Consider the following 15,887-nt stretch of genomic DNA (forward strand, 5'->3'; position numbering starts at 1 on the left):
CACACAAAGCCACGGCATTTCCCAAAGCAGCCATGCTCTCTGAGGATTCCCATGTGCTTCCTATATGCTTTTCTAGCTATCTAAAGCAACCTGGCTGCCTCTGACTCTCACACTCCAGCTTTCACACTCCAGCTTCCAGATGCCACCCCTCACACAGACCCCAGCCCCCATACTCAAGGAGCCTTCCCTTCACAGAGCCCATGCCCTAGGAGCTCTGCCATGGTCCAAGAGCACCTCGTGTTTCCTGTCAGCAGCTCATTCACCACTGAGTCACACCAGACGTTCATCAGTCTCTCCTCACATGTGGGTTATTCCAAGGCTGAAGCTGTTTGCATGCCTGGAACACAAGTCCTTAATAAAGGTATGGACTGAACAAATAAATGCTGGAAGAAAAGACCTCATAACATACCAGATTTTGTTAGACTACTAGACTCTGCTTCTTCTAACCGGACATCAGAAAATGAAGCTTCTGAAGGTAACTTCTTCTGGTCATCTTTTAAGCTCTGTGCAATTTGCTGCATAGAAAAATCAGAAAGAAAATCAAAGAATAGTTTTCAGCAGTATTAGGCAATATGACATAGCTGAAAAGATGGTGGGAAATTCATATAAAATCAAAGTGCGACCCCACTTAAGGACTTACTAATTACAAAGGGGCAAATATACTTTCCTAATAATCACCTTAACCATTTGTGGAACAAACCGACATTATGTGTCTTTGAGGAACTCAAGAAGTGAACATCTAACAGGGGATGGTGGTGCACATCTGTAATCCCAGCACTCGAGAGGTTGAGCCAGGAGGATCTCTGGGAGTTTGAGGCCAGCTTGGGGGCTACAAAAGGCCCAGCCCAAACTGTGCAATAAGACCCTACCTCAAAAAAAAAGAAGAAAAAAAAAAAAAAAGAAGTAGTAGTAGTAGTACTAGTAGTAAACATCAATTATTTAGTATTTTTACCAAAAAAAAAAAAAAACCTGAATCTAAGCAAAAGGAAACAATCAAATCTATAATAGGGCAACATTGTTAATAAAGTTGGCATGGTCTCTCCAAAGAATCAGTGCTATGAAAAACAAATGAAGACAGAGAGGAAGGAGTCTCTGATTCAGAGAGCAGAGACATAAAAATTAAATGTAGCACAGTAAACTTGCATGGATTAGACTTTTTAAAAGTGTGGTCCAATTATAAAAGACATCAGCAGCCTAGCACCAGCCCGGCAAGTCTGAGGTCCTAAATTCAATCCCCAGGAACTCTCCCACATCCCACCACACACACATACACACACACACACACACACACACACACACACACACACACACGTGAAGGACAACAGGAAATTTGAATAAGACCGTATTAAAAAATATTGTTCAAGAGACCAGCCAAATAGCTTAGCAGATTAAAGTGCCTGGTTAGGCAGACACAGCGGCCAGGGTTCAATCCCAGGCCTGCTGTTTCCACCCCGCCCATGGACACACTGAAATGGTGCTTGAGACTGGGTGTGGTGGCACACGCCTGTAATCCCAGCTCTTGGGAGGCTGAACACAGAAGAATCACTATGAGTCTGATCTACATAGTGAGACCCTACAGACCCTGTACTAAAATACAAAATAAATAAATATATATATATATATATATATATATATATCAATTGATAATTTTATTAGGTGCATCCAGTCATAGTGGCACATGCCTATAATCCCAGCACTCAGCAGGCTGAGTCAGGAAGATCACTGTGAATTTGAGGCCAACCAAGGGTACACAGTGAAACCGTGCCTCAAAAAGAAAAAAAAATTATTATGTGTAAAAATAAATGATATTGTGGCTATGTGGAAAACTTATTCTTAGAATAAAAATTAAAATACATTGCAATGAAGTATCAATATATCTTCAACTTACTCTCAACCAATTTGGCAATAAAATAAACACAAAGAAATAAAAGTAAATGTGACAAAACATTAACAATGGTGAATCTAAAAGGAATAAATTCAACTGGCTATATCATGATGTTTTAAAGTGTGATAATTATAGTTATGTTAAAAATTAAAATATCCTTACCTTTTAGAGTTATCTACTAAAGTATTTACAGATGTTAATGTTTGAAAGTTGCTCTAAGACAATTAATGGGAGAAGAGAGAGTAAGAAAGTCTAAGTAAACAAGACAGGCCATTATGAGGCTGAAGTAACTGTATATAAGTATTCATTATACTAAACTTGCTTATATTTGAAAATTTTCACTGAAAAAGCAGTAGGTTCTAGAGCTGAACATGGTGGTACACACCTACAATTTCTGCTACTTAGGAATCTAAGACAAAATCTCAAGTTCAAGGCTAGCCTGAGAAACACAGTAAGATCTCATTTCAAAAGAAGTTGTAGGTACTCTCATTCTACTATCCAGGAATTTTTTTAACCTCTCTCCAAAATTCAAAGAAAATAAAGTTATGTATGGAACTGAACAATCAATGAGATAACATAACCCTTCAAACCAGAAGCTACACATCTCTACTGTAATTTTCAGAAAACAGCCTCCAGGGCTCATACCATCAACTATGGTGGCTGCTGTGTTACCAACTCTCACAGTTTCATTTTGTTTTGTTTGCAGTACTAGGGATTAATGTTTTTCTTTTCTTTTTCTTGTCTTTTTTTTTTTTTTAATTTATTTGGTTGTTGTAGGGTCTCACTATGAAGCTCGGACTCCTGATGATCCTCCTGCTTTCAGCCTCCCCAGCACTGGCATTTACAGGCATGCACCTGGGGGCAGAGCTGGTACAGCAATGTGGTGCCCAAGATTGAACCATGGTCCCTGTGCTTGCCTAAACTTGCCTAAACAGGCGCTTCAGTCTGCCGAGCTATCCTGCTGGCCCCAGTACTAAGGATTAAACCCAAGGCCTCCACACTGATCTATATCCCAAGTCTTTTCTATTTTGTGGCAGGATTTTGCCAGGTCACTAAACTGACTAAGCTCAAAGTTGCATTTCTCTACTTCAGCCTATCCCAGAGTGCCACCACACCCAGCTTCAAGCCTTTCCTATGCCATTTACAAAGAAAAAAGAAAAGTCACACCATTAAATGAATTTTAAAATTAAGAATGTATACATTCTGGCAAAGTAACAAGAACTAAATAGAATGTTTTAAAACTATAACTGAAAGACAACATATTCTCTTCAATGTTTTTAAAATTTTTATATGCTATGATTTTTATGGCAAACTTATTTTGATTCTACTTTCCGAGCAAGAATTAAAAAGAAAAATCCTACTTTAGCTGGTATAATATACTCAAAGGTTGTACAGGGGCAAGAAGTAGATGCACTGTGAAGACCATACCTCCATCATGACTAACTTATCAGGATATGCCAGGTCACCGGGGGCCGGTTTGTAGCCTGTGATGTCTGTCTGAATATAGATGTGCGTTCGATACACAAGCCGCTCTTGTACGTCTTCCAACATCTGCTTTGCTCCAGCTGCAAATGCCCCTAGTTGTTCAGCTAATAAAAAAATGGAAGCATCTGCCATTTTAGACATAGGAAATTACTTTCTTATAAACGAGCAAAGATATTACTTTAAACACCTTTGCTTCGAAGACTGATTACATTCTATTTCAGAAAAGTTTAATAAATGTTTTTCAGAGGCTGGGGATGTAGTTCAGTAGTAAAGTTAATTGCCTAGCTTGTGTAAAGCCCTGGGGTTAATCCTCAGTATGGCAAAAGAAAGTAAAATAGTCTTTCAATTTCAATTTAAAATTGCGAAATAAATTGGTCCTTATGTCTCCTTCCTAGGACCCTGTAAAATTATTTCTATTAAATACTGAATCTACATTTTAAGAGAGTTTTGTGCTCTCTAAAAGTTATTTCACACAGTTCCACATCAATCCTAAGAGATAATTAAGGCAGCCTAATTTATTATCATCCCAAATTTTACATATAAATTGAGTCCTACAGACACTAAATAGCTTGTTAATACTTTCACAAAGAAAAAAATGTAAAAAATGAAATATAAGTTTCTACAGTACTATTCATTTCTAAGATGCCATTAAATGTCAGTAATTCAGTAACATCTTTTTAAGAGATGGGGGTTGAAGACACTATAACGTAAGCCACTCATTAAAAGAGTACCTTATATTCAGAAACAGTAATATGAGAGAAAATGTACATCACAGAGCATCTAAATATAGTATGAATATTTGAAGAGTAACACACTTGTAGTAGTATCTACCAATGAAAACCAAGGTGAAAACAATAAATTCTGCCCACAAAATGACTTAAGAGTATTTTTTAACTTTCATGAGTAAATGTTTACAGCACATAATAATTACATTTAGTATGGGATGCTGATACCACCCAGAATGCACTGAACTTTGTATTTTTTTGAAGGACCTAACTATATCAATAGGAAAACCATATTTTCTATAACTGAACAAAATAGTAAAGAATTGATCAGATAGGTAAAGCAGAGTTATTCCACAGGAATACTTTCATTTGTACATTTCATAAATGATCTACTATAACTATTAAGTATGCTAAATAATTGCTGACTTTTAAACAAAAGTATGTAATATATTCAATTACTTTATGTATTCTAGCACTCCAGTAACAACCCCTGACTTAAAACTAATAGCCAACTCTCTCTGGATTTTAGAGGCCAAAATAAAAAGTACCTAACTATTTTATTACTAATTTTTACAAACTTTAAAATTCTTTCTATATATTATTTGAACCATTAGTCAAAGTTGCCCCTTGATTCAAAAAGGAGAAAGATGTTAGCCTAACCTTCAAAAATATCAAATTTTTACTTAAACTGTTTTCTTTTTTTTTTTTTTTTTGCGAAACCAGGGATTGAACTCAGGCCCTTGCAATTGCCAGGGAAGCACTTATTCCACTGAGCCATCTCCCCGGCCCCTAAATTGTTTTCTGCAATTAAAAAATATTAAGTATTTTAGTGCAGAAGTATAAAAAGTATCTAATTTTTTTCAAATTCACTGAGTCACAAATACAATTTAAAGACCTTTTAAATGAGCACTCCTATTTACTTACCATTGTTCTGTACATGATCTTCAAGCACTTCATTTTTAAGAATGCCACAAAGTTCAGATAGTGTCTCTAAGTGAATGACATGAATGATCAATGGCCTGAAGACATCATACAACGACATACACAATTTCTCCAAAAGCTCACTAAAATTGAAGAATAAAATATGGTTACAGCAGAGATGTCAGAATTTTGTCTTTTTTATTTTTATTCTTTTGATACAGGGTCTCACTAGGCAGCGCATACTCAGTTATCCTCCTGTCTCAGCCTCCCCTGCAATGGGATTACAGGAATGTGCCACCATGCCCAGTTTCGGGGCCAGTAAGGCATGTGGTTCCGAGGATCAAACTGGGACCTTGAGCTTGCCAGGCAGGTGCTTAGACCACAAAGCTATCTCCAGCCCCAAATTTCTAATACTTTAAAAGATTCCTTGGGCCGGGGAGATAGCTCAGTAGAATAAGTGCTTGCCTGGCAAGTCCAAGGGCCTGAGTTCAATCCCCGGTTCCACAAAAATAAATAAATAAATAAATAAATAAATAAATAAATCCTTGATTTCTTTTAGTCAATAAAAATATTAAGTACTGGGAAAGAGTATCTGGGAAAAATGAGAAGTGAAAGGTGAAAGGTAATTCTGTAAACTGCTTTTGCTTTAAAAGCTCAGAATCTATAAGTAATCTGCAGCAATTTAAATTCTCTGTCACCAACAGTCAACCTACCACAACATTTATATTTCAGCAATAATTCTATACATGTCCTTTCAAAACCAAAATTATCTTCTGATTATGTTTTATATTCTACTTCACTATGAATCAACTGGCATGTTTCCTCCAGGAAAGATAGGTTCAAAATAAAACTGAAAGTATTTTGGACATTTACCAAGTACTGTGAGAGATTTAAATATTTAGAAAGAAGAAAATTAGGTTGTCTATATTCTTCATACTGCCAACAGTAATCTTCTGTATACAGTAGTCATCAAAAATGACCATCCCAACTGAAACCATTATATACATTTAGCTCTTTCTAATTTACAAGACTCTTTTAAAAGTCTAAATGGTCAACATGAAGAAACCAAAAATGACTAAGAGTGCCTCTGAAAGACATTTTTTTTTATCTTTTTTTTTTTTTTTTAAATGAATTTAGGCCAGGGTCTACAGGGCTCACTACGCAGATCGGACTTGTAGTGATCCTCCTGTTTTCGGCCTCCCAAGCGCTGGGATTACAGGCACAGGCACGCACCACCACACCCAGTCTCAATTGTTGGCTCAGCATGCCCCGGGGGCAGGGCCGGCATGGCACACAGGGGATGAACCCCAGGCGCTGTGCTCTGCTGAAGCAGGTGCTTTAGTCCACTGAACTATGTGGCCGGCCCTGAAAGATAGTTTTCAAGAAAAAAATTACAAAATTGTGTCCATATTTGTAACTACCTTTCCTTAGTCCGAATCTTAAAATTTCTGAACTAAAAGGAAATACTGTGCTTAGTAGAGGTAATAGCTACAGATCTCAAGACATGGTTCCTTATACAGAATTACTATTTACATGTACATACATGTATATACATATATACAGAATTACTATCATATCAAAGTATCTCCATTACATTACAGACAACATAAAAGCACATTAGCCTTTAAGCTGCATGCTTTAATACCTACTATCCTAGCCAACAACATTCTGTTTACATATGCAGAAAAGTTAAAGCACAGCAGTTGGTTGTACAATACTCCTGTAACATACTGCACCATTATGGCCATTAGCAAATTACATCTCATCAACAGAAGATAGGCTCCACGTGCCACCTACTCTAATTTTGGTGTCAGCTTTGTGAAAAATTCATTATAAAGTTGGTGCTCATCCTGGCACACATGGACCATGAAGGCACAGCCACTGCGAACCTGTGGTAAACAGACACATACCTGTAGTTAAACACTTACAGTGCTTATAAAAGCCTATACTTTATTTGAAAAAAATTATGTGTATGTATTTATAAAATAACTTATCAAAGAAAAGAAAATATTTTTTCCATGACTTAATATTTATTATAATTACAAATAACTTCTATTTTATTAATGCTTTATTTTCTAAATTTTGTTTTATTTTAAAGAGAAAAAAACAATAGAAATAATGGTACAAAATTTCAAAACAAGGGAATAAGAGATTAACAGTGGTTAATTATTGCATATTGCTCTCCTCAAAGTACCTGCTCAGATTACAAGATACAATCATGAAAACTGACCAAACAATGTAAGCACAAACCTTTCTTTCAATGAACAGAAATCAGTAGTATAACCCTCTTGTATGTGTGCGTGCATGTGTGTCTGTTTTGTTTTGTTTTCTTTCCCTTTCCTGCTTTTTTGCTTTTTCCCCCACCCCAGCTTCTCTTGACTTTTGAACAGTTTCTTCCCATTTCACAATATCCACTGTACATTGTGGATCTTATTTACTCTTTCAGCTTCTCACACTAGGGAGGTTATTTTCTAAAATTTTAATAATGATCACAAATTACTTTTCTAGTTGACAAGAAGTGTATTACAAGTGTATTACAGCCTGGGCTACAAAGTTAGCTCAAGGCCAGCCTAAACTGCATAAGGAGACCCTGTCTCAAAAAAAAAGAATGAATGAATGAAAGAATGAACGAATGAAAAGGAGTGTATTAAAACAAGAACCTTTACTTTTTTTCTATGGTACGAATTAAAATCACACTAAACAAAAAAGTTCTTCTGTAGCAAAAATTAAATTGTCAACTCAAATCCACAAGCTTTGAAACTTCATCTTTTAAGAAATACTATTCGTGAATGTTCTTACCTCAAAAATAAAGAGAACTATTTTGCAAAGTTGAACAAGACTAACAAATTAAGGTTTGTCATAATGGAAAGAAACAGTTCACTGATACAGGAACTGAAGCTCATAAGCTTGCTAGGTCATATCTGTCTGAGATCCTGTTCCCCCAAGTAAGTTGTGCACTACAATAACAAGACATCAAGGACAAAACCAGATTTGGAGAAACAGAACTATAGTTCTGAAGGTCTAACACTGAACCGAGATAGATACAAACTTACCAAGGCACAATGGTCTCTATTATTTTGACTGGTTAACTCTGTGACAGTACAGGCAATACTAGGGCCCAAAAGGAGCTCCCGTTGGAAAAGGTAACATTGATGGATATCACTGAGCAGCTGCCGATATCTAATAGAAAGGCAAATAAAAATAGATTGTGGCATGAACTTTTGATTTCAGGTATGTAAATTAAATCTGATCTTAAATCCCAGAATAGGTGGTCAAACCTAGAAAATCATAACGGTCACCTCTCATTTGCTCAGATTAAATGCTCAGAAGTAACAGATATAAAACAAAACCCAGAAACTGGGGATGTGGCTCAGCAGTAGAGTTCTTGCCTTGCATGCACAAGGTCCTGGGTTTGTTCCCTAGGACCACAAAAAATAAGTAAAACCCATAATGAAGTGATGCCATAAGCTCTACCTGTTAAAGAAAGATTTCTCCTCTAAGAATAGAGACCTCATGTCTGTCCAGATGAAAATGAACTCCTGCTGTGGAAAAAACTGGCATTTGCTAAGTCAAAGCTGAGACCTGGCTCTCCAAAATAAGTTGTGTGCTAAGAACAAGCTGGACACCTGGTGGTGCCCGTAATCTCATATGCTTGGGTGTCTGAGGCAACAAGGTCATAAATCTGAGTTCAGCCTGGGCAACTTAGTGAGCTGCCATGTCAAACTAAAAGAAAGAACAAGGACGCAGCGTGGCACTCCCTGGTTTAATCTCCACTACTGCAACCAAAACAAAAAGAGCAATCTTCAGAAAAGATGAGAGGAATAAAAAATAGCACCATGAGAAGAAGGTAATCTGGGAATTAAAAAGCTGGATACTCACTCAGGTATCTTTTCAGATCGTTCTTCTATTTGTTCAATAAGGGTCTGCAGAATAAAGAAAATCATGGCACATTAAAAAGCCAAATGTATTAACTTGTCATTATTTTTTTATAATAGTATCACATGCTCACTTAAAAACTATAAATATAAACAATAATCAACTTTCATACTAAAAAATAATCACATATAATATTTCAGTATATTTATTTTCAGGTTTCTTGGAACACAGTTACCACAGCTTTCTTCTTAGAACAGAAATTATACTACACGTTCACCTTTATAGTCTGCTTTTAAATATTAATAGTATTTAGTTGGGTGTGGTGGCACATGCCTACAGCACCAGCACTCAGGAGGCTGAGGCAGGAAGACTGCTGCAAGTTCAAGTCCAGCTGGGCCACATAGAGAGGTCAAGACCAGCCTGGACAAAAAACAAAACAAAAAGCTAAACAAAATAACCTTAACGTTATTTCATACTTTCCTATTAAATAATGTTCAATAATAGATGAAAAGGTATAGAAAGCTTTACCATAGTACCTAGTAAACATTATGCTTGTTTTTGTTTTTGGGGGGACAGGGTCTTGCTCTGCAGTTCAGGCTGACCTTAAACTTACTGTGTAACCCAGGCTGGCCTCAAACTCCTGACAATCCATGCCTCAGCCTCCCGAGTGCTGGGATTATAGGTGTGCACCACCATCAGCAGCTCAAAAAAAAAAAAAAGTAGTAAACATTGTAAACATTTAATCAATCTCATTATAATTCTTTAAGACATTATGTCAGCCAGGCATAGTGGTGCATGCCTATAATCTCAGCACTCTAGAGGCCGAGGTAGGAGAATTACCATGAATTTGAGGGCAAACTGGGCTACACAGTTCAAGGCCAACCTGAAGTACACAGCAACGCCCTGTCTCAAAGAAACAATAAAAACTAATGAAAATAACAAAAAAATAAAACATTATGTGAATGTTACACATCATCTTATTGATCATTCTCCTACTATTAAGATATTTAAACTGTTCCCAAAGAATCACAGCCCATTGGTGAGGATCCCAGAGGGAAGCCAGGGGTTTGAGTGTCTGCTCTTCCACAGCTAGGGGAGCCAGGCAGGCCATCCGGTCCACTTCTCTGAGACCCTACTTCCTACTATTTAAACTAGCATTAGGAGAGTACCAACACAATGGCACAAAAGAAAGAGTACTTGGATAGACTTCTAAACTAGTAGAATAAAACTTTTAGAAAGGAATCATTCACATCAATAGTATTTCCTGCCTCTGCCAAACCCTCAAAAGAACTGACATAGCCATAATTTACATATTTCCAAACGACAAAACAATGCCTAACTTTTGTTTCTTTCATAACAGATCTCCCTATGTAGTCTCGGTTAGGCCTGAACTCACTCTGCAGGCAGGATGGCCTCTAACTCAGCCCCTCCTACCCCAACATCCTAAACGCTAAGATTATAAACATTTGCCCCGTTGCCTAACCTTAATTTGCATGTATTTCCACATTTTCTGAGAGTAACCTGGTTATTTTATATTACATATTCATCTTGTATTGATGTATAGGCATCTATGGTTTATTTTAATTTTTTTTTAACATTTATTTATTGGGGGGGGGCAGCTCAGTCCACCAGGGGGCGCAGCTGGCTGGCATGTGGTGCTGGGGGATCGAACCGCGGTCCCTGTGCTTTGCCAAGCTTGTTCCAAGGAGGTGCTTTAGACCACTGAGCCATCTCTCCAGCCCCTAGCTATCTATGGTTTATTATGAATTTTTTTTTTTTATTTTAAGGAAGGGTCTACAGGGTGTCCAGGGTTTCACTACTAGATCAGACTCATAGTGATCCGCCTGCTTACAGCCTCCCAAGAGCTGGGATTACAGGCGTGCGCCACCACGCCCAGTCTCAACTGCCATATCAGCATGCCCCTGGGGTGGATCCAATGCCCTGCCCCTGCACCTGCTTGTAGGTGCTTTAATCCGCTGAGCTATTCGGCTGGCCCTTTTTTATCTTGTGAAAACATTCCAATTTTTGTCATAGTTTTGCTATTTACAATCCAAAAATTTAACGTTTATTTTACACCATTAATTTCTTTTCCAATAATTTTTCTAGCTTTCTAAGGGACCTGTTTATCATTTCGTATGTATTAGTTCACTTACTATGTACTTTGATATTATTATTAAATGAAATGATATTTTTTAAATACTCAGCAAACTCAGCAAATTTTTCCAAAACTGTTGTAGAAAACTTCAGCCCTACTCTTTCGATTTGGAATGTTTCTGTAAGTGTATCTAGGGCCAGCAAGATAGCTCAGTGGACCAAGCACCTGCTTTGGCAAGCACAGGGACCAGGGTTTGATCCCCGGTCCCGCATGCTGTGCCAGCCCCGGCCCCAGGATGCACTGAGCCAGTGACTGAGTCTGGGCATGGTGGCACATGCCTGTAATCCCAGTACTGGAGAGGCTGAAAACAGGAGGATCACTATGAGCCTCAACTGCACAGTGAGATCCTGTAGCAAATACATTAAAAAAAAAGTTAAGTTCTAGAATTTCCCATCTCAATGCTCTATCAGTGAATTATTAAATCAACACTGTATCTTTAAAAAATTCCTATAGTTTTACTTATTTCTCAAATAAAGCTCAAGATCACATAAAAGTAAATCCTACTGGCTTTCTGCTAGAAGTACAACCAGTGTACTTCCCAGTGTAAAGATCACTGGGAAGAATTGACATTTTAAAAATTAAGTCTCCTAATCACAGAGATGTTTTTCCCATTTATACAATCTTTCATGAATTTCTGTCTAGTTTTGACATTTTCTCCATCCTCACAGTTCTAATTACTGCTAGGTAAGCATTTTATGCTTTCTACTACTAACACAGGCAGGACCACACTGCACAGACTAACCAGGCACTTCTAGTATGTGCAAAAGCCAATATAACAATGACTTTATAATCACCCACCACAATAAGCCTCTTAGCTACACCTTTATTCTTCTAATCAAATTATTATCAGTGGCATTTGACTAATAAGCAAAAACAATTAGGCACAATGAAATAAATCTCATACCATCAATTAACCACTATTTATCTATTATTTTTTATAAATAAAAGGGAGTTTCTTCTACATCCAAAACAAAACAAACAAACAAAAAAAGCAAAAACTCCTTCCAAGCAGCTGACTTTGTAGCCAGAAGCAAGAAAGTAAGAGTTAGAAAAGGTAGATTACCCTTTCTAGTAACCTCAGTGAGCAAAAAGGATATCCATGCATCAGCTCCAATTATTTGGATTTCACATGTTATAAAATGTATCAGATTTCCCGTCTGCATTTTCAATCTCCAATCAAGATGAAAGTGCATTCCTTTGTGTACCAAACACTAAGTACAGTAAATAAGATGCATAGCCAACATCACGGAATAAACTACCAATGCCTTAATTCAATCTCTGTTTTTACCTGGATCACCACAAAGTATTCTTGTTATCAGGCCTATCTCAAATTTCTCTTCATCACAACCCATTTTTACACTGCAACTTTCATTTATGAAATGATCAATGTAACCAAATCACTCTCTTCATTGTTTCCCTACTTTTCTTAAATTAATGAAACATAAGTTCCCTGTGAGATGGTCTTTTGCTATCTTTCCTGTTCTTTCCCATCACACCCCACTAACATTTTGTGTTCCTGTAACAAATTACATAGTTCTCCTAAAATGCATTTCTTTTTATGTCACTACAACCTTCACTATAATGCTGTTCTCTCTGTATAAAATATCAAACCCCTAAATTACAGTACAAGTTGGAGCTTTTTAAAACTCACCTTTATCTAGAAACCTTCCCTGAGCATCACAGGAAATAGCATTCCCCCCTCTGTAAACTTGAGCACCTAAGACTATCTCTAAGATACACAGCTGAATAGGAAAGGATAATCTCTCATTCATATATTCATTTTCCTGGAATAAACAAAGTACTTCAAAATGGATATATACATAAATTTCCTAACGATATCCTCCCATTTATATTAACAGACTTACTCTGACTTTGGGGGCAGCAGCTCGAAACTTCACATAAAATAGTGTGAAAGAATTGTCTGCATTAGGCACAGATGAAGGGTCCTAAAGGGACACAGAGAAAGACAGGGAAGGAAAATAATTAGCAAACAAAAAAAATCACTCAGAAAATCTAACACTAACCATTGTATCTGACTATGGCTCGGCCTCTATACCAACCAAAGCTAAGAAAAATCTCAAAGAGATTACATATTATTATTGCTACAAATAATAAACTTTTAAGAGGAACTATCATTTCTCATCCACCATTATAGTTAAAATTTATCCTGTATTATATAAAACTCTTGCAGGACAAAGACCTGAATATAGACTCATACTGACACTTTCTGGGTATAAGACACTGGCCAGCTTACTTACCCTCTTGGAGATTCAGTGGATCCATAAAATTACCATGACATACATTTAGTGAGACTTTGTAAAGCTCAGTGGTAAAGTAGTAGCATAGTAGGTAACTCTATTCTATTAGTTTCCTAAAGTTAATGAAAATTCTGAAAATTGTATAGTCTAGCTGTTACATCAGTGAGAAGCAATGTCAACAGTAAAATGCAACTCAAAAATCACTGGCTTTGGGGCCGGGGAGATAGCTCAGTGGAATAAGTGCTTCCCTGGCAAGCACAAGGGTCTGAGTTCAATCCCTGGTTCCACAAAAAAAAAAAAAAAAAAATCACTGGCTTTGAGTCAAGTTCAAGAAGACATTCCACGTTTTTTAGAAAGCAACCGTAAAACAACAAAATAGCCATTTTGGTTCTATTTTCTTCAGAAAAAAATACAACCAATGACCATCCTAGCTAGTGCTACTCTTATTTTCTAATCTAACTTAACTCTTAACTCTCCATGGAGCATTTATTACAATCTGTAACTACTTCGTCTATTTTTTTGCAATACCAGGAATTGAACTCAGGTCCCTGCACTTGCCAGGCAGGCGCTTATTCTACTGAGCTATCTATCTCCCCAGCCCTCTTATTTATTTCTTTTTTATGTATTTAGTACAGGGTCTACAGAGTCTCACTGCACAGATCGGACTCGTAGTGAGCCTCCTGTTTTCAGCCTCCCAAGTGCTGGGATTCGTTTCCTTCTGTACTCATTGTTTCTCCCAAATATAATAAGTTCCATATGGTAGGGACCTCACTAGTTCCTTTTTTGCTACTATAGATTTCCTGTTTCAATATAAAGCCTTAGGGGATGTGCAATAAAAAATATTTGCTAAATATAAAAAAGCATAAAAACGACCAAAAAAAAGCAAAGAAGATTATTTAGGATAGGAGTGTAACTAAGAGGCAATCCCCTTCTCTTAGATGTGCATGGCCCTGGGTTCAATCTCAGCCTGAACCATTTTATTACTTTGGTATTTTCCTTCAAATATTTTCATAAAATAGAAATGTTTTAAGTGACATATAATTGTATCTCTGTCTGTCTCTCTCTTTTTTTCCCATTGAGACAGCTTCTTACTAAGTAGTTCTGGCTGGCCTTGAACTATGTACCCCAAGCTGGCCTCAAACCCACAGTGCTCCTCCTGTCTCAGCCTCCCCAATGCTGAGATTACAAACATGCCACCATATCTAGCTCATTTTATATTACCAGAAGCTTCTCATACTGTTAAATATTATATAAAATTTAATATTATAATTATATAAGTGGACCTTGATAGTAAGGATACTTTCCCCTATTACAAATAAAACCGCACTATGTATCCATATTTAATAAAAAGCAAAACTTTGGGGGAATTACAAAGTATTAATTGTAGATACAGATTACAGAAAATAAGTGATCTTTATTGTGCAAAAATAAAGCTGTTACTGAGATCAGCTAACTTACCCTTTTAAGTAACTGATTTGTGAGTGCCTGTAGTGTGTTCACAGTATATGTCTTCATGAGGTGCAATGCTTTAGAAAGACATTGTTTAAACTTCAGTAAGTACACAGGATAATCTTTAAAATTAGGCTGTAAAACAAAAAAGATTTTCAAAGAAGCAAATACTAACAGAAAGCTAGATTTTAATAAAAGCCAAGATGTCCCTTAGGTAAAGTGACATATGAAGTCCAACTAGATAAAGAACAGAGAAATCCTTGGAAAGAGTCATTAAACCAAAGGGTGTAGCCAGGCACGGTGGCACATGCATATAAGCCAAGCACTCCGGGAACCTAAGATTGGAGGATCACCAAATTCAAGCTCAGCGTAAGCAACTTAGTGAAACCATCTCAAAATAAAAAACAAGTGCTGGGAATGTAACTCAGTGCAAAAGGTCAGGGTTCAATCCCCAGGATAAAAGAGAGACAAAGAGGGTCAGGGAGATGGCTCAGTAGAATAAGCGCTTGCCTGGCAAGCGCAAAGGCCTGAGTTCAATCCCCAGTTCTGCCAAAAATAAATAAACAAACTAACTAACTAAGCTATAATTTAAAAAAAAGAGAGAGAGACAAAGAGACAGGGAGATGGAGATACAGAGAGAAGTAAAACACAGACAGACAGACAGACAGACCCCTCTCTCTGTCCGAGCAAAGTGCTTGTTGCTTTAGTTTCCCCCAAGTAACATTTTCAAATTCCAAGGACTATCAACAACTTAAAATATGATTCATCTTTTTGTGCAAAATAAAGCTGAGTCAGCCCAGAACAATTCTACTCTGGAGCAACCTCAGGAGCAGAAGTACTGTACTTTTATACTGCTACCAATAATAAAGAATTTACTAGCTTTCCTTCAACATGTTATAAATATGTACAATCACCCCAATTTTCATAAAATAGAAACATTTTACATGTAGGATTGGTTAGGAGACCCCCAAGAATACAAAAAATACTTATACAGTTCCTTATATAAAATGGCATAGTGTTTTCTTACTAAGTAGTTCCGGCTGGCCTTGAACTATGTACCCCAAGCTGGCCTCAAACCCACAGTGCTCCTCCTGTCTCAGCCTCCCCAATGCTGAGATTACAAACATGCCACC

At 37.0% G+C, this 15,887-nt stretch overlaps 1 protein-coding gene across 2 annotated transcripts in view; it reads right to left on the reverse strand.

Annotated features, from left to right (window-relative positions):
- Positions 1 to 15,887, reverse strand: part of Cog3 (component of oligomeric golgi complex 3) — a 59,508-nt gene that overhangs the window by 24,835 nt on the left and 18,786 nt on the right. Inside the window, exons 7-14 of one of the 2 annotated variants that reach the window (XM_004640270.2) lie at positions 14,764 to 14,889; positions 12,913 to 12,993; positions 8,896 to 8,939; positions 8,070 to 8,196; positions 6,814 to 6,905; positions 5,020 to 5,159; positions 3,314 to 3,474; positions 410 to 515 (exon numbers count right to left, since the gene is read on the reverse strand). In XM_004640270.2, the coding sequence (XP_004640327.1) occupies positions 410 to 515; positions 3,314 to 3,474; positions 5,020 to 5,159; positions 6,814 to 6,905; positions 8,070 to 8,196; positions 8,896 to 8,939; positions 12,913 to 12,993; positions 14,764 to 14,889 (877 nt within the window). The remainder of the gene's footprint in view (positions 1 to 409; positions 516 to 3,313; positions 3,475 to 5,019; positions 5,160 to 6,813; positions 6,906 to 8,069; positions 8,197 to 8,895; positions 8,940 to 12,912; positions 12,994 to 14,763; positions 14,890 to 15,887) is intronic. The other variant, XM_023700121.1, reaches the window with a different exon arrangement.

The sequence above is a fragment of the Octodon degus genome, unplaced genomic scaffold (assembly GCF_000260255.1).
Source record: "Octodon degus isolate 3935 unplaced genomic scaffold, OctDeg1.0 scaffold00122, whole genome shotgun sequence".
Taxonomy (NCBI): Eukaryota; Metazoa; Chordata; class Mammalia; order Rodentia; family Octodontidae; genus Octodon; species Octodon degus.